The sequence below is a fragment of the Balaenoptera borealis genome, assembly GCF_965194805.1.
Source record: "Balaenoptera borealis genome assembly, chromosome: 3".
Classification (NCBI taxonomy): Eukaryota; Metazoa; Chordata; class Mammalia; order Artiodactyla; family Balaenopteridae; genus Balaenoptera; species Balaenoptera borealis.
In genome coordinates, this window is record NC_138866.1 from 101,028,577 (window position 1) to 101,048,677 (window position 20,101).

General features: G+C 46.1%; 1 protein-coding gene across 3 annotated transcripts in view; it reads right to left on the reverse strand.

The window, feature by feature from the left end:
* The window catches only part of GNB5 (G protein subunit beta 5), a 41,825-nt gene that overhangs the window by 7,387 nt on the left and 14,337 nt on the right, over positions 1-20,101 (reverse strand). For 2 of the 3 annotated variants that reach the window (XM_082388174.1, XM_082388176.1), the window contains exons 3-7: positions 17,340-17,381; positions 15,235-15,311; positions 9,110-9,242; positions 2,688-2,831; positions 815-906 (exon numbers count right to left, since the gene is read on the reverse strand). In XM_082388174.1, the coding sequence (XP_082244300.1) occupies positions 815-906; positions 2,688-2,831; positions 9,110-9,242; positions 15,235-15,311; positions 17,340-17,381 (488 nt within the window). The remainder of the gene's footprint in view (positions 1-814; positions 907-2,687; positions 2,832-9,109; positions 9,243-15,234; positions 15,312-17,339; positions 17,382-20,101) is intronic. The other variant, XM_082388175.1, reaches the window with a different exon arrangement.

The window sequence follows — 20,101 nt, forward strand, 5'->3', positions numbered from 1 at the left end:
TTGCAGAGCACGGGCTCTAGGTGCACGGGCTCAGTAGTTGTGGCTCACGGGCTCTAGAGCGCAGGCTCAGTAGTTGTGGCGCATGGGCTTAGTTGCTCCGCGGCATGTGAGATCTTCCCAGACCAGGGCTCGAACCCGTGTCCCCTGCATTGGCAGGCAGATTCTTAACCACTGTGCCACCGGGGAAGCCCCCAGAGTGATCTTTTAAAGGCAAAACATGGATCATGTTAGCCACCTCCCCAACTCAGGACTCGCTAGTGGTCACCTGGCCTTTTGTTAGGTCCCTGAACATCTCACCTCCCTGATCTTCCCCCCAGCTCTTTGCAAGCCTGGCTCCTTCATTATCCTGGTCTCAATCTAAACATCAATTTCTCAGAGAGGCCTGACCATTCAAAGAAATAACCCATCTTATCACAGTTCCCTGTTTTACTTTTTCTTAGCACTTAGCAGTACTTAAATAGCACGTTTATCTGTGCTTTGTCTTCTGTAGGACAGTAGAGATGTTGTCTTGTTCAAAACAGTATTCCCAGTTTCTGGAATAATGTCTAGCAGATAAGGACTTAATAAACATTTGTTGAATGAATGAATGAGAAACACTGACTTGACCTAGACAGGATAATCTCCATTGCCCCTAGTGCAATTATATTAAAATTCTCCAGGAAATCTGGAGTGCTGTTCAGTCCCACCACAAATCAGCCATTATTGCTGGAAAAGCCTCTCTCAGCCAAGTAAATTGAGCCTAGAGGTTAAGCACTAGCCCAGGCCGGGGAACACTGGAGGACAGAGGAGCAACGTGCATATTCTACTCACTGACCGGACACTGTTGATGTCAGATTCGTGTGTTTCAAAGGCCTGCACGCACTGTCCAGAGCGCATGTCCCACACCATGGCTTTCTTGTCACATCCCTACAAACAGAAAGTTACCCACAGTTATGTACAATGCAAGGAATGTCTACAGACAGGCATGAGTTCTGGTTATGTCCCAGAGACCTTTTAGTTCCCATTAGTAAATGGCTGACAATATGCTTTTCTGGCACTAGCTTTACCTAAGGCCACTTTCCTCAACGGATAAGCCCTCACACGGCCAGAGCGAGGTCTTGGGGTCAGGGTGACGAGCAAGGGAAGGCACCCAGCCCCCTTTTAAGCATGTTTTCTTCTCTCCCACCTTTCTGAGGGGCTGCAAACTCTCCAGAGCCTCCTTCTCCCCTTCCTCCTGGGCACCTCTCTTCGCTTTTCCCTCTCTTTCCCCCTCCTCTTTATCTCTGCCTCTATAAGCCCAGACGGGAGGAGGGCAGGTGGACAGTGGGTGTGGTGGGACCTCCCAGCTTTGTCTCAGGTGTGTGGGGCAGCCTGAGCGCAGGTGGAGAGCCAGGTGCCCCTGGGCCAGCTGCACCCCAGCAGCCTCGTCAGGGTGTCAGCTGGGTGGCTCAGGCGAGTCACCTCCCTGGGCTTCTGCCTCAACACCTGTAAAGTGAACCTTCTCTGGGTTGCTACCATGACCCAGAGAATCATAAACACCAGGCTTTCTCATACTATCCTGCTTCCGGGAGCGTTTTGATAAATTCCTGCAGAGCTTTCTGTGATCCAGCGTGAGCAGTAATAATTAGACTCTCAAAGGTCAAACACAAGGAGTAATGGGTTAAAATTAGTGTCCAAGTTGTTGGTTTCAACTCAGAGGAAAGGTTGGACGAGGTGCCATAACTGATGTCTCAGAAAGACCTGTTGTGGGAGTTCGGCACTCCAAGCATCTTTACTGAGAATGTGGACAAAGGAATCAGAGTGTCTTCAAATCGTTACAGGACACTAAATCAGACGGAGTTTAATACTCGGAAAGAGACAATACAATCTACGATGATATCAACAATTTGGGAAAACAGTGTAGTTGAGTAGGGATAAATACAGTTATACAAAGACACAAGAATGAAATGTACACAGATAGGGCCAAGTACCCAAGAAGAAAATCAGGGTCCCTGCCAACTAGAGGCCTCACAGCCCTCACCTGAGGCCCAGGACTAAGATGTGGGCAGCTCGGAGCAGACATCATTAGATAGTGTTTGCATCTCTGTCCTCTCTCATCACTGTCTCCTGAGCGAGACAAGACAGGACCCAGGGGTCAGGCCAGCCACCTCAGTTCTCCATCCTTATTCCCAGGTGTCCACAGAAATACTTGCCTCTCTGCATAACACACTGTAAGCTCTTCCCTCCACTGGTCACAATATCCTGCGGAAGGTGGGGGGCAAATGCTATCGTGCCTTATGCCCAATTTACAGAGGATGAAATGTAGAGTCAGGTAGCAAACGTGGGTCCCAGGTGTCCTTGCTCCTCATCCGCTGCTCCTCTGCCATGGGGGCCTGCCTGTCTGACTCTTAGCCTTCAGATACACTGTTCCCTGTGCCTGAGAGTGGGAGGGGCTGCTGACTGGCAGGGGTGGGGAGGGAGAATGTCCCACCAGTGTCAAAGCTCTGATCACACCACAGCGATGCCTCGCCACCACTGCCACCTGAGTCTCCTGGTGCCCAGCGACTGTCTCGAGAGCTCTCAGATGCTAACTCTCTGCTGCTTATTTAAGGAATCTCAGCCCCATCCAGGGAAGTGTGCAGTCTAGTCCCACAGATTAACAGGAAGTGCCACCATGAGCCTCCCTAGCGGACAAAGGACCCCCCCAGAGATCCTCCTTGGGTCTTTACCCCAGACACGAAGGTGTTCCCGGTTTCTGAGGGAGCCAGGTCCAAGCAGAGCACGTCGGCCCCGTGCCCATGGAAGCTCTGCAGCAGCTGCCCGCTCTCCACGTCCCACAGGGCACACGTGCCGTCGCCACTCGCTGTCAGGATCTGCCGCAGGAAAGGACAGGAAGGGTGTGGCTGTCATTAATGTCCCTGTCAGGGGAAGCCAAGCAGATGCTTACAGTTCCACGGGGAAGAGGAGGCTCCTTACACACACACACACACACACCCCTGCTAAATCTGGACTCAAGCACAGAACTCTTTCTCTGGTACTGAGAAAGAAACAGTTCATTTTTGACACCCTCGCTGTCCTTGGGCTGTTTATGCGCCTGTCCTCCCGCAGAGTATGAAATCCGGAGGTCTCCCTGCGGTACCTGCAGGGCTCTGTACCTGCCTGCCACGTAGGAAGTGCTCTGTGAACGTTTGCTTAACGGAACCTCAGGCAGCTCCCACAAGCAGCCAAGCCCAGCGTTGTGCTTCCCAGACATTAATGTGCAACCCCACACTCAGCTGCGAATAGAGAGCCTGGGGTGGGGCCTGAGATTCTGTCTTTCCCACAAACTCCCAGGTGACGCTGACCCGGCTTGCCGGGACCCACCTGGAGCAGGATTTTGCTAAACACATTCTCCTGTAGCTGCATCCCCCAGAGGCTGCCTGGGCCACTGAGTGGTGCTGACAGACACACGGGGCCAACCGGCATCTGCCGTGTGCTGACCACGTCCAGGCCCTCCGCTAGGCGTCAGGGTTTGCAGAAAGACTGTGTCTTGGTCTCTGCTCTCCTGGAGCTTGGTCAACAGGATTGGCAGGAAGGACTGAAACCCACCAAACTCCCTGTCCCCACGTTAATCAATTCCAGGGCCAGGCACACTTCCCGGTGCTGCGTTAGACAATACTGAGAAACCAAGTAAAAATAACCTAGCTGGCCGCTCCAGGAAATACCTGCTCCTGCAAGATAAAACTGTGAACCAACTAAGCTTACTTATCAAGACTAATAGCTTTGTAAAAAATTAATGAAACAGAAACCTCAATTAAATACAGTGGGAGACCGGAAGGGGGAGCTCTCATGTCCTGTGATGATAGAGACCAACAGGAAGAAGACAGACTTCTCTCCTTTCCTGGGAAGGATTCAACCAATGAAAAGCCATGGACTCTGGCTTCCCTGGTGGTGCAGTGGTTAAGAATCCACCTGCCAATGCAGGGGACACGGGTTCGAGCCCTGGTCCAGGAAGATCCCACATGCTGCGGAGCAACTAAGCCCGTGCGCCACAACTACTGAGCCTGTGCTCTAGAGCCTGCAAGTCACAACTACTGAGCCCGCGAGCCTAGAGCCCATGCTCCGCAACAAGAGAAGCCACCGCAATGAGAAGCCCACGCACCACAACGGAGAGTAGCCCCCACTTGCCACAACTAGAGAAAGCCCACATGCAGCAACGGAGACCCAACGCAGCCAAAAATAAATTAATTAATTAAATAAATTAAAAAAAAAAAAAGAAAAGCCATGGACTCTCTTTAATCCTCCCAACTTCCTTTTCCACTCTGTAAAAGGGTTCTCCTTGCCTTGCTGTGTGGGGACTTGCACATGCCTCGCCATGGTCCACCCGCTATGGTTGCAGGCAAAAAAAGGGCAGGTGCAGCAGCTTGCTCCGGAAACCTCGCCGGTTTCCTCCACGACCGCTGCCAAGGTGTGTGTCCTCCCATTTTAAGGTGGGTCTTTTAAGGTGGAAAACTAGTTATGACATAATAGCTTAGGGTTGGTAAGCCCAGCGAGGTAAGGGTCTTAAAGCAAGTCCCGGTGAGCAAGCTGTTGACCTGAAACAAATAGACTGCCAGGTATTTCTCCAGCAAAGATGGGTTTATTCAGGATCAGCAGAGAATTACAATTCAGGGTCTGCAACCATGGCGAGGTTGGACCACTCACCCTGGACCCTGAAACCCTCTAAGGACCCTTCCCCAGTTTCTTCATTTTGAGACGGTATAGCGATTCTGTCAAGTTGGGGTTCTCCCTTGCTGCAGTAGGTCTAATAAACTTAGCATTGCTGGGTGGCAGATGTTTCCGATGGTCTTGGCAGACAAGACAATGATCACTTACGATAGAGTGAGAAGTGCTGAGATACAGGTAGGTGTGTGAGAGGGACACCAAAACCACTTTGGCAACATGTGAGCTGATCTCAGACGAGGAGTGAGAGCTGGCCACTCACTAAGGAAGGGGAGGACAGCAGAGCGAGCTGAGGTGAAGGCGCACCTGGGCAGTGAATGAAAGGTGTGCCTGGGTACAGAGTGAGGACTTTAGCCTGTAGGCAAGAGGGACCTGTGGAAAGCTTCTGAGCAGAATGACCAAATCAAGGGTATATTTTAGGAAAATCTGTCTGAGGTCGGTGCAGCTGTCCCTCAAGCAGACTCTGGATAGTTTCAAGTACAAAGGCAGGCCCATGCATGAAGAAGAACACTGGGGTGCCTGGGGAAAGGCGTGGCGGCCAGAACTAGGGTTTTAAATTTTGTTGCTGCCAGTGTGTGTGAGGCTCGGGCTCTGGTGCAATTGGGAGGAAGGCAGTGGGGATCCAGGGCTCAAGGCCTCAAAGACCCAACTGATGGTATCGCACAGCCCTGGAGCCAGCATGGTTCTGAGCAGCCATGGGGGACCCCCAGGGGTTAAGCCCTGGCAAGCAGAGCCTCCCTACGCCCCACCTTCCTGCTGCTCACAGGGGCTGGACGAGGTGATAAGACAGTGTGGGAACTGGCTCTTGCAGTGTAAGTGCCCACAAGAGAGCCCTCTGTGGGTGGAGATGACTGATGGCTGAGGAAAGAGAACAGGAAGTAGGCCTTAAAGGACTGCCAGCATTCAGTGTACCCACTGACTGTGCTGCACCTCTAGTTTCCACGTGCTGGTGGTCTCCTCTCATCCTCTCCCTCCTTCCCCCTCTCTTCCCTTCCCTCTCGCACGCTAGGCCTAGCACTTGTAAAAGAATCTTCTTTTTCTTGCAGGGAGGGGACATATTACAAGGAAAGAATCCATTCCCACCCTGGCCTTGCACCTGCTGGCCACGCCGTCTTGGAGTGGGTTCCTGCCAGCAGTCTGGGAGGCCTAGGATCTTCCTGCAGCCAGGAGAGGTCCCTCCATGGAGAAAGAGCTGGCTGAGTTCCGGAGTTCTCAGGCTTCTTGGGTGTGGGCTCCAAGGCCCTCCTCAAAGCCCCTACTTGCAGGCAGCTCTCAAATTTGGAGACTCTCCAGGCTGCAAAGCCCATGCAGCTGCCCATGGGACTCCCTCTGGCCTCGACTTCCCTTAAGAGGCCTGTGTACATCTGACAAGAGGACTCAGGCTGGTAAAAGCAGCTTAGGAACACACAAGACTTGGATCGTGTCTTAATCTGAGAACTTGTATTTTGTGATGTGCTACAATTCCCTCCAGTCTCTGCTGGCCACACCCACTAGTGGCTGTTCCACCCCACTCCTGTCCTAACATTTGCAAAGGGGCCAGTAATTGCCAATCTTTTTTGGGACATCAGGTCCAAACAAATGACCGCCTGAAATGATTCCCTCGGTCTAGCGCTTTAATGGGAATTTTCCATACCATACTCTTCAGTCAAAGAAATGAATAGTTTTTAAAACTTAACAGTAAATTCATAATATTAAAAAAATATTTTAAATATTTGTGATCTTCATTACAATGTAAGTAAAAATAAATTTTATAAACCAAACATTCATTATGATAAATGCACTAAACAGATCCTCTAACTCATTGTCATTCATTTACTCTGGAATGTAGAGAATCTGTAGGTCTTATACCAGCTTCTTGAGGTTTTTGTTTTTCATCTTGGATCCCAGAGCTGGAAGGAAGCTTAGTTCATGAGTTCAGTGTTACCCAAACTAGGCTATGCATCTGAATCACCCATGAAGCTTTGTGTTAATATAAATAACCAAACAATAAGAGCTAATGTTTATTGATATTTACTAAGTATTTGAGATGAATCATCTCATTTAATCCTCAGAAAACCGCATGAGGGAGGAATTTACTACCATCCTCACTTGCAAGTGAGAAAAGCAAAACACAGAGAATAATAAAACCTTGTTTAGGATTCACCATCCAGAACAGGAGACTAAACATCCTCTGTTGCTTTGGCTTGCCCCTCAGGCCCAGAGACATCCGATCTGGCCACTGCAGCAGCTAGGGCAACAGCACTCTCTATTGCACAGGCCTGCAAGACTCCTGGTTGCAAATAACAGGTGTAAACGCTGCCCTCTAAGTCCGAACAGCCCTCCAGTCAGCAGTGAGACAATTGCCCATCCCCGGGTCTCCTTGCCACTATCCTTGCCCCCCCCACCCCGCCCCTGCCACTGACATCAGTCAGCTGAAGCCAGAGTGGCCTTTAATCTGACTCAGTCTCCTCCTTCAAACAAACCCAATCTGCCCCGGCCCCAGCAATGGCTCCCTGCCGTTTGTAGGGTCAGCCCCGCCACTCAGGGCACCCTGTGATCGGGCCCTGCCCACCTCTAGGGCCACCTGCCTCCTACAATGCTCCCCTCCACCTCACTGGCAACACACTCGTCCTCCAGGGTGGCCCCTGCAGCACGTTTACGACCCCCCACTCCTGCGCTGAGCTCCCAGCCTCCCATGCTACTCAGTCACCCCTGGTATCTGGCAATGTGGGTGGTGACATCTGTGCAGGTTTTCTGGAGAGATGTGACAGAGACACGACAGGATGCTTTAGGACTTGTGAGAGAAAACGTGGCCAAAGCGTTGAAGTTGGATTGTCTCCACTTTGTGGCTTGTTCAAAGTAGGGCACAGATTTACTCTCTGATGCTTTTTCTTTCCGAATGTGTTAAAACGGGAGTGTAAAATAGGTACGATGAGGTGTGTCACGTGCGCAGCTCTGGAAGTCAGCACCCTGTGAAGTTTTACATACGGAAGCACCTTGGACCCACCTCTCTGACCCAGATAGGAATCTCCACCACCCCAGAAAGTTCCTTGACCCACTCCCACCCCCAGCAAGTCAATGAGAGGAGGAAGTTCAATATGGCATGGAGTTCATCTCATCTCTACCAACAGTCAGCAGCCCTGACTTTCCCCGTTTCTGATTGCATTAAAAATAATAATATAACCAGGAATTCCCTGGTGGTCTAGTGGTTAGGATTCGGCCCTTTCACCGCCGTGGCCTGGGTGCAATCCCTGGTAGGGGAATTGAGATCCCACAAGCTGAGTGGCACGCCCCCCCCCCAAAAAAATATATATATACACATATATACACATACACACAAACACACACACATATACACATAAACATATATACAGGTATACACACATATACACATACACACACATATATACACATATATAAACACATATACACACATATACACATACACACATATATACACATACATACACATATACACATACACACACATATACAAATATATAAACACATATACACACATATACACATACACACACATATATACACATATATAAACAGATATATACACATACACACACATATATACACATATACACACATATACACATACACACATATATACACATATATACACACATATATAAACACATATACACACATATACACATACACACACATATATACACATATATAAACACATATACACACATATACACATACCCACATATATACACATACATACACATACACACACATATATACAAATATATAAACACATATACACATATACACATACACACACATATATACACATCTATAAACACATATATACACATACACACACATATATACACACACATATATACACATATATACACACATATATAAACACATATACACATATACACACATATATACATATATAAACACATATACACATATACACATACCCACATATATACACATACATACACATATACACACATATATACAAATATATAAACACATATACACATATACACATACACACACATATATACACACACATATATACACATATATACACACATATATAAACACATATACACACATATACACATACACACACATATATACACATATACACATACACACATATATACACATATATATACACATATATACACATACACACATATATACACATAAACATATATACACGTATACACACATATACACATACACACACATATATACACATATACACACATATATACACATACACACATATAAACATATATACAAATAAACACATATACACATATATATGAAAAACAACAGGAGCTTCCTCTTAGAGCCAGATGGAGTGCACACACCCTCCTGTGAAGAGGGATACCAGAACAGCTTCCTCGCCTGCACCTCCGCTTTAGTTCTCCACGACCAACCCCGCTCCCCAGCAGGCTGGCCCGTCATCATGCGTCCCCTTATTTACCTGCATGTCAGAGTTGGTAAAGCTGCAGGCCGACAGGTAGTTGGTGTGCATAGCAACAGACTTCTTTTTGGCAGCCATGTTTTCATTTTTGTCAAACGTCAGTGGATACACAGAACACTTATTATCCAAACCACTAGCATGGAAAGACAGAAGTGTCAAATGTTAATATAGGGCAGTAGAATATGTGTATGCTTTCTCATTCACACAAACTTTTCAAATTGTTTTCCTTTGGCAGTATCATATGTTGTAACCTTTCCCGCAGCTTTTACTTTGAAGATTTTCAAATGTACAGTAAAATTGAAAGAGAAAATAGTACAGTGAACACCCAGATCTCTTCACATACGTTCACTAACTTAACATTTTGCCATATTTTTGGGAGCAAATTCTGAACCATTTGAATACAAGTGGCAGACATGACACATTACATCTAAATACTTCAATTTGCAAATTTACATCTCCTAAAAATAAGAACATATTCTATAATCACTAACTCATTATCACATCTGCGAAAACAAAAATTCCATAACACCGTTTAATAAGCCATCCATAGTCAATCTTTCCCAACTGTCTCCAGGATCCAGGGCCCATTTAGAGCCACACATTACATTCTGTTTTTATATCTTTTTTAGAACTTTTAATGGAGAACAGACACATTTTTTTGGTTGTTTATAATGAGAGAACTTAGGTCAGTTGTCCTACAGAATGTCACACAGTCTGGATTTGTCATGCTGTTTCTTAATGGTTATATTTAAGTATAACATTTTTTTATAAATTTATTTTATTTTACTTATTTTTGGTTGCGTTGGGTCTTCATCGCTGCGCGTGGGCTTTCTCCAGTTGTGGCGAGCGGGGGCTACTCTTTGTTGCGGTGCGTGGGCTTCTCATTGCAGTGGCTTCTCTTCGTTGCAGAGCACGGGCTCTAGGTGTATGGGCTTCAGTAGTTGTGGCACACAGGCTTCAGTTGTGGCACACGGGCTTCAGTTGTGGCTCGCAGGCTCTAGAGCACAGGCTCAGTAGTTGTGGCACACGGGCTTAGCTGCTCCGCGGCATGTGGGATCTTCCTGGACCAGGGTTCAAACCCGTGTCCCATGCATTGGTAGGCGGATTCTTAACCACTGCGCCACCAGGGAGGTCCCTCAAGTATAACATTTTTAGCAATAATATAAATGTGATATATAAAGGTGATATTGTGTATTTCTTTCTTACTGCTTCACTTTAGGAGGCTTGCAACGCCTCTTGTCTCAAGATTGGTGATGCCAACTTTGATTACTTGGTCAAAGTGGGGACCACCAGATCTCTCCATGGTAAGGGTGATTTGCTTGTAATTACAAGCATATTTTGTTTTATTGCACTTTGCTTTATTGCATTTTTACAAATTGAACACTTGTGGCAACCTGGCATCAAGCAAGTCTATTGGTGTCATTTTTCCAACAGCATTTGCTCACTCTGTGTCACATTTTGGTAATTCTCACAATATTTCAAACTTTTTCATTATTGTTATATTTGTTATGGTGATCTGTGATCAGTAATCTTTGCTGTTACTATTGTAATGGTTTTGAGGCGCCATGAACCGTGCCCATATAAGATGGTGAACTTAATCGATAAATGCTGTGTGTGTTCTGACTGCTCCAACTGACTGGCCATTCTTCTATCTCGCTCCCTCTCCCCAGGCCTCCCTGTTCCCTAAGGCACAACAATATTGAAATTAGGCCAATTAATAACCCTACAATAGCATCCAAGCGTTCAAGTGAAAGGAAGAGCTGCATGCCTCTCACTTTAAATAAAAAGCCAGAAATGATTAAGCTTAGTGAGGAAGGCATGTTGAAAGCCAAGACAGGCTGAAAGCTAGGCCTCCTGTGCCAAACAGCCAGGCTGTGAAAGCAAAGGAAAAGTTCTTGAAGGAAATTAAAATTGCCGCTCCAGGGAACACATGAATAAGAAAGCAGAACAGCCTCATTGCTGAAAGGAAGAAAGTGTTAGTGGTCTGGATAGATCAAACCAGCCACAACATCCCCTTAAGCCAAAGTCTAATCCAGAGCAAGGCCCTGACTCTTTTCAGTTCTATGAAGGCTGAGAGAGGTGAGGAAGCTGCAGAAGAAAAGTCTGAAGCTAGTAGAGGTGGTTCATGAGGTTTAAGAAAAGAAGCTGTTGTCCATAACATGAGTGCAAGGTGAAGCAGCAAGGGTTGATGTAGAAGCTGCAGCAAGTTATCCTGAAGATCTAGCTAAGATAATTAATGAAGGTGGTACACTAAACAACAGATTTTTAATGTAGACAAATGAGCCTTATATTGGAAGAAAATGCTATCTAGGACTTTCATAGCTAGAGAGGAAAAGTCAACGTCTGGCTTCAAAGCTTCAAAAGGCAGGCTGACTCTCTTGTTAGGGGTCAATGCAGCTGGTGACTTTAAGTTGAAGCCAATGCTCATTTACCATTCCTCAAACCTTAGGACCCTTAAGAATTATGCTAAATCTACTCTGCCTGTGCTTTATAAGTGGAACAATAAATCCTGGGTGACAATACATCTGTTTACAACATGGTTTACTGAGTATTTTAATCCCACTGTTGAGAACTACTGCTCAGAAAAAAAGATTCCTTTCAAAATATTACTGCTCAAGGACAATGCACCCAGTCACCCAAGAGCTCTAATGGAGATGTACACAAGATTCATGCTGTTCTCATGCGTGTTAACACAACATCCATTCTGCAGCCCATGGTTCAAGGAGAAATTCTGATTTTCAAGTCATTCTTTAAGAAATACATTTCGTAAGGCTATAACTGCCATAGATAGGATTCCTCTGATGGATCTGGGCAGAGTAAGTTGAAAACCTTTGGAAAGGATTCCCCATTCTAGATGCCATTAAGACCATTTGTGATTCATGGGAAGAGGTCAAAATATCAACATTAATATGAGTTTAGAAGAAGTTGATTTCAACCCTCGTGGATGACTTTGCAGGGTTTAAGACTTCAGTAAGGGGTTCAAGACTTCAGTGGAGGAAGTAACTGCAGATATGGTGAAAATAGCAAGAGAACTAGAATGAGAAGTGGAGCCTGAAGATGCGATTGAATTGCTGCAATCTCATGATAAAACTTGAACGAATGAGGAGTTGCTTCTTATGGATGAGCAATGAAAGTGGTTTCCTAAGATGGAATCTACTCTGTGAAGGTGGTTGAAATGACAACAAAGAATTTAGAATATTAATAGACTTAGTTGATAAAGCAGTGGCAAGTTTTGCGATGATAGACTCCAATTTTGAAAGAAGTTCTACTGTGGCTATAATGCTATCAAACAGCACTGCATGTGACAGAGAAATTGTTTGTGAAAGGAAGACTCAATCGATACAACAAACTTCACTGCTGTCTTACTTTAAGAAATATCCACAGGCACCCCAGCCTTCAGCAACCACCATCCTGCTCAGTCAGCAGCCATCAACACTGAGGCAAGACCCTCCACCAGCCAAAGATTAAGACTCATTGAAGGCTCAGTTGATGGTTAGTATTTTTTAGCAATAAAGCATTTTTTAATTAAGGTATATACATTTTTTTAAGACATAATGCTATTGCACACTTAGACTATAGTCTAGTGTAAATTTGACTTTTATACGCACTAGGAAACAAAAAAATTCGTGTGACTCACTTCATTGTGATATTTGCTCTATTACAATGGTCTGGAACCAAACCTGCAATATTTCCAAGGTATGCCTGTAATAATAATCTGTGGTGTGACACCTTTAGGTCATGTTAATATCCTGTTCCCAACAACCATCATACAATGGCTTTAGCATGATTATCCTTGATTGAATAAAATATTACTTTATGGTACAAAATGGTGATCCTCTAATTTGATAATTCCTTCTGCATTTATTAGCTGATATTTTTCTGTAAAGACAAATCCAATCCCTCCTCCTCCCAGTATCACTGCACACCCATGGATTCTTTTTTCTCTTCAACTGGGTTATGATCCATTACTACCATTATTCCATGTGATGCTAAAATTATCCCAATTTGGAAAGTTGGTGGGGGGCCCTTCAAGCGGCTCCTGTTTCTGTTTGATAAGATTCCATTAATATGACTTGAGTGTTCCCTTGCTTTCTGGAACAAGAAAATATCCTAGGCTCACTTTACTCTTTTCCTGCCCTAGACCTACGATCAGTCTTACTCCACGGAGCTCTGCTTCCATTTAGTGGGGAATGACATTAAGGAGGGGCACTCCCTTCTGAGGCCCTGGGGAACCTAGGGGACACTTTTGCCTTTCCAACTGCTTGGAGGTGCAGGTGTAGACTTGGGTAGTCTCTTACCAGTAACTAGCTTTGGCAAGCATGTTTATAGATGGTGTGAGTGAGAATGATTTGCACTTGGCTGTGACAATGTATCACCATGCTTCAGACTATGGGCTTCCCTGACTCTCAAGGTGAAACATGTTCTCCTATTCTGAAGCTTCAGAGTAATTTCTGTAGCTCTGTCGGGATACTCACTCACACTTGGGTTTATTTGCATTGCTATGAGAAGCAGAAAGGTTTTGCAATGTGATGCATTTGGTATTGCATCTCTGCTTTAGTACCTAACTCATTTTGTGATCTTCGTTATGTTTTTTAGCCTCTCTAAGCCTCAGTGTTCTTAACTATAAAATGGAGTGGATCCCACCCACCTATCACAAGGGGCTGTTGTGAAGATAATATAGAGTTCAGAATGGCCCTTGACGCATGATAGAGGCTCAGTAAGTGGTCATTATTGTTATTTTTATATTCTTGCTTGGAGGCAGGTACTATGTTTTATTCATCTTTGAATTTCCCTAGGACACCCAGTCCAGTGTCTTGCACACAGGTGCTTATAGCAAGTGTACAATACCTGAATGAAGGCTTCTTGGTGATAATGGCTTCAAATAAAAAATACACATATATGTATATAAAATCAACTGACACATTTTTTTGAGAAGGGAATTGTGTAAATACTGGTGGAGTTTTAGCTTTCAAGTTTGGAACCAACTGAGAGATAGACCCAGTAGTCAGGCAGATGAAGAGAAAAACACCCTGTTGTCACCTATAACGACATTTCGAGAATACGACATGGGTGTGGATCTGTGTGATAATGGAGTTACAGGGATGTCACAAGGCCATAGCTGGGAAACACGATGTTAGATTATCACTGGAAACTCAAAACGAATCGCAGCATGGTCTGAGTAGGGCAGATGGTGCTTTTATCTAAGATGAGGACTCAGTCTTTCTCAGTTTAGTTTTTCTGCTCTCTCCTCATCCATGGGACTCCCGATATTTTAACAAGTGCTTTCCCAAATATTCACACCTTGAACTTCTCCTACTTTGGTTTTTATATCAGCCTGTGAGACAGCCAGTGCAGGCCTTGACCATCCACCACATGCCAGGACCCGGGAAACAGAGATGACAGAGATTACGGCACCAGCCATTCCTCCACTCTGTACTCTCTCTGCACCGGGTGTCACCAAAAAAGCTGTCTACCTGGGCCTTGTAAAATTATTCTCACCCCTGACTGTCCCCCTGTCCTCCTGGAAATCCTTCCACCGGGTTTCATGTAGTGAGGGTTAAAATAAGAAATAGCCTACAGAATCATTTTCTGAACTACTGTTGAAGACATTGTGTGCTATATTATTATATTCATCATATATCACAGAAGGATATACCCAATGTATTCTTTTTGTAATTTGGTGCTAGACATCTGATATCTCAATAGCAAATATTGAGAAATTTACATAACCCATCCAACTCTATGCATTTGCTAGAATTAATGCCCAATTAGAATCATATTACCCGAGGGTTTTTTAAAATGTAGAGTATTTATCATTCTTACTGAGTATTGAAGAATTAACCTTACTTAATGGAAGGTCTGGCCTTTGCCCTTTGCTACTGGGAGGTGATCTCTAAGGCCCTGGAATGTCCTGCCTGTTGGGAGTGTCTTTGCCTGGGGTTTTGGCCACTGGACAGTCTAACACTGTGATTTGTGATGGAGGTTTTGGGACACATCCTGTGAGTTCTCACCTCTGAAGGAAGTAGAGACTAAAGATATTAACCTGACCTCCAGGAGAGAGGTCATAGAACAGTATTTTATGGCCAACAGGACATGTGAAATGCTGCTGTGTCACCCATACTTACCCGCATGCAATGGCACATCCCGATGGGGCATACGCACACGCCATCACCCACGTGCAGGGCATTGTGACCGCGTGCTCCTGCAACACAGCACATACCATGCAAGCAATGAACAAGGGCGCTTCTATATCAACGTCAGTTCTTACCAAGTAAAATCACTGAAGCGTCTACCAAATTACTTTCTAGCTTCAAAGGTCAGTGGTTTGGGCTGAGACTGATGAGGAGACTCAGATCCTCTATAATCAACCAAACTTTATGTCATACATTCTAAAAGTTAAAAATCTCAACTAGCAAAAGAATATCCTTAACGTCTTACTTCTTTCTTACCGAATACTCCCCCTGTTGTTCCAAATGAATATTGGGGCTCATTTTCTTTGAAAGATCTGTCTCAATTTCATTTCACATACGTATATACTTCACCTTATTTACTCAGATTCCCTCTATTTTAAAAACGTGTTCTTGAATGACTTTTTACATGTGTGTTACAAGTTTGTTTGCCTGTGAGTGAGTATACAAGAGCCTCTGTCCTCTGTGGGTCTTAAACCATTCCTGGGCAGGTAGGAATGGGGGTGGGCTTGGGGAGGGGGATTAGAGTTGTGCCCTGGGAGAAAAGGAAACCTGTAAAATGGAAGCATTCAGAGGAGGTGTAAGTCCTCAGCTCCTGGCTGGGGTCTGAGTCACCCGTATTCTCCTGCACGCATATAAGCAACTAAGGCATGATTCAAAAACTTCTGAGTCTGTGGCCCTGTTTCCATGGGAGCCATGGGCCCTGGACCTGGTTCTAACACCAGCGAGATATGCAGCCTCGCACAGGCTGGCCACTGTCTTACCTCATTCTCCTTCTCTGTCTGGGAAGGGAGAAGATGGGACTAAATGGTTTGTAAAGTACATTCAAGTGCTGGTCTTCTTGCCTGTTATGATTCTCTGTGTTTTTGTGGGGAGACATGGGCCCTGATACTGCCTGTCAAAGTTCTTTGTCACTCACGGAGTAGTAGCCCTTCAGACACCATGAATAACCTACTTCCACGAACGAGTGGTCGCTCTCAGCACAGGGTATCCCGGCCCCTTTGCTGACAAGTGATAACCATGGCCCTGCCAGGGACCACAAGTGGCAACCCCATGGCTCCCCAGACATCAGGCGGCGTGTGCTCTATGCCATGCTAAGGCATAGACACAAGCAGCCCCCTACCCCCACCCCTGAAGATGCGGAGGAGTTCTGGAGAGGCAGAGCGATGTATAGGAAAGCCCTCTGCAAATTGTTACATTGCCATTTTTATTATTCCCCAGGGGCCTGACCATTCCGGACTCTGCGCTACAAGATGGTTCTGGGCCCCCTTGAGCAGGTTGTGTAACAACTGCCTATTATGACATTTACTGAACACGTTCAATAATGCGGAATAAGGATGCTGTTCAATTTGAGACAGATACAGGTTCCTTTTTTATACAGTGAAAAGGAAGACTTTCTTTCTAAGTAAACACTGGAGTCCACATTTAATATACAGTACTTGTTACTGCAAATGCCAACACGATGCAGGCATGCAAGCGCACCTACACGTAGATTCTGGCCTTTCTGTTTCATTAGAAGTCTAAACTTAGGTCTCATTTGGAGCAGTACATGCCTACGCCAGACTTGCAAGGGGCTGAGATGCCACAGTATCCCTGTGAAGGGCAGTTTAATCCCACTGAAGTCTCAGCTCCCCACCCACTGTTTGCTCAAGTCCACGTGTTATGGAGTCTAGTCGAAGACAGAGAGGGGAGAGGAAACTGGGGGTTGGGTACCTCTTATCATCAGCCAGAAGAAAAATCCTAAATGCAGTAGTAGCATGCGTGAATGTGACAAGTTTCGGGGCCATGCCCTTTCCTGTTTCCGTACCAGCACCCTCTGTGTTAGCCCTGCATGCTCTTCTCTGGGCGAGGGGTTCGGCTCAAGAGAGGAATGAACGCTACAGTGGGCTGCTGAACCATCCGAACACGGGTGGGCTTTCATGGGGTTTGCACCCCCAAATAGGCTCCTGAAGGGCAGGGCGACCAGGAGTGGGGTGCTTGGAGAGGACGAGGACAGGGCTGGGGTTCCGAAGTGACTCAATCCACCAGGGACAATGCCTTACCTTGTTAGTAGTGAAGGAATCCCACACGATCACCTTCCCATCCTGGAGGGAAATGAGTAAACAGTTGAACAAACTAGAGGTCACCACCGGGGAGATGGAAGCGGGGGAGGAGCAATATAGGGGTAGGGGATGAAGAGGTACAAATTGTTATGTATAACATAAGCTACAAGGATATATTGTACAACACAGGGAATATAGCCAATGTTTTATAATAACTATAAATGGAGTATATAACCTTTAAAACTTGTGAGTCACTATATTGTACACCTGTAACATATAATATTGTATATCAACTACACTTGAAGAAAAACAAAAAAGAGTGAACAGTTCAAAAATTGTCAGCAAGCCCTAACACGTAACTGCTGAGAACCTCATGGAAAGCCAAGTCCAGCTGGGCAGTGCCAAGTGGAAAGCCAGAGCAAGTATCTGGACAATCAAGACCCTCCAACCCATCCTTGAAGAAATGGGAGTAGGTGGCGACAGCACTTTCCAGCCTGATGCAAGCCTCAGTGCTCAACCTTGCATTCCTTGTGTAGATACAATGACAGAAAGCAACACTCAGACACTTCTTTTATGCCAATTATAAACCAAGCACAAACTGTTGGTAAACTGTCATCACCATCGTACCCCAAACGCCAGTAAGTTATACAGGGAAAAGGTAAAGCTGAAATTACCTTCAGATGCCTGACAGTAACTAATGGTCCTTCTCCTCCCCCTCCTCCCACCCCACCTCCCCAGCCTGTCCTCCCTACCGTTCGCCTTTGAGTCCACATTCCCTGCAGGACCGTGTGAGAGCCCCACCCCACTCTTCGCCCACCCCCTCCCTGTGTGGAAGCTGTGGAGGGGGTCTGGGTGGGCCTGACATCAGTCTGACTCCCCCGGGTGCTCACGGACATCACCATGGGACTCGTACCTATGACGGTGGGGACCCCCGTGGGCAGCTGTTCCGGAAACAAAGAGCACTCCCCGTGGAGGGTGAGCTCTGGGCGATGCCACAGACAACACGGCCACTTTCACTGCAATCGCTCTGCAGCCCCAGTAGGGGGTGTGGGGAGGGGCTATGATGCCATCCGTTTGCAACACAAACCCATCAGAGATAAAGCCACGTAAGCCCCGGTCGCTGCAGCGCAGTCATCTACCCAGCACGTGGTGTAAGGGTTGTCTGGGCCCCCAGGCTCCCGCTGGCGGTGGAGGAGGATGGCTGAGCCGACTTCCTTCAGCACGCGGGTCCCCCCCACATCCTCAGGGATGGAGAATCTGCAGCCTCTACCGCAGGCTTGATTTTTTTTAAATCACTCAAGCCATCTGGAGCCAGATCTGGTGAGTGAGGTGGATGCCACTTAGGGGCACCAGCAAGGTCTGAGTAACTAAAGTGACACAGCAGCTTGCTTCACTTGATCTGATGGAAGATTTCCATATTCACGCTGCGTGGGGCTGAGAGGCCGTGATCAAAGGCAAAGTCAACGGTTTGGGGCCTTTTAAGACTCCTGAGCACATCTGTGCTTCTAATTTTTCTGACTAAACGCCCATACATGCTGTGTGGGTGAATTAGATAACAGAGTAGAGGGCTGCGGCGGGGCGGGGGGTAGAGACTCAGTGTATCACCCAAGTCAGCGTTCCCTTCACAGGCTTCCTCCACCGCACAGCCCGCCTGCCTGTCTCCACCGCCCACCTACTGTGTGCTCTGGAGAGAGAAAGGCAACCAAGAAGCTAAAAGCAGTCTCATAACTAAATGTGGTCCCTCCACGAGCACAGACATTTACACCAGGGGCCTACGTACCTGGAGAGACTGTGCCTCCACCCCAAACCCCAGCCCACACAGTCAGGCAGATTGATTTCCTGCCTTTTAAGGGAGAAGGGCTGCTCTGAGTCACTCAAAGTCTGTTCCAGAGCCCTTCTGCTGTTTCCCACCTTCCTCCCTTCCCCCACCCGCCTCTCCCACTCCCTCTGCAGTAGAGGTGGATGGATGGAGTCAGTCAGCAGTGCTAAAGCATCCCTCCTCCCCTCCCACCCTCTCTAGTAAGAGTGGTACACAAGTGACAGAAAGTCCAACATATGGCATCCTTTTAAGGATAAAAAAAAAAGTCTAAAAGGCTAGGCGGCAACACATACATCTCAACAACCACTGTGTAAAAAGGAGCCTTTGGAAAAAAAAGTCTAGAAAGAGGTGCTCTAAGATAATAATGATTGTAACAGGGTGGTAGGGGTAAAAAACTTTTTCTTTCTTTTTTCCAGTTAAATACATAACTGATACATTAAATTTTTTATGAACATAAAAAAAAGCAAGTGCAATGTGATATACTACATTTGTAGGTCATACAGGAGATTAATAACACCTGTCCTATCAAACATAGTACCGACAGAGATACTAGAACTCATGGATTATTTAGAATATGTACAGTTTTGATACTTAAAAGGGTTATAAATAAAAACCAAATTTTCCTTTGAAAAAGCTGGACTAAAGGCAGAGGCAGGGGTCGGCGGGGGGGGTGGGGTGTAAACTGGCCATAAAAATATATGACTTCAGTTTATGGTTTTATGTTCAACGAATGTAACATCAAAATAGACATAAAAAGCACTAAGCAGTGGTAGCTAGCCTCCTGAAAGACATGTCCTTGTCCAGGCCCCTCCCTCATTATATCGGTGTTGGTCTGTGTGACCAGTGGAATGCAGAAGAAGGGAAGGAATGTCACTTCTGAGGCCAGGTCATCAAAGACAGCACGGCTTCTGCCTTTGTCTCCCTCTCCTGCTCTGGGGGAGGC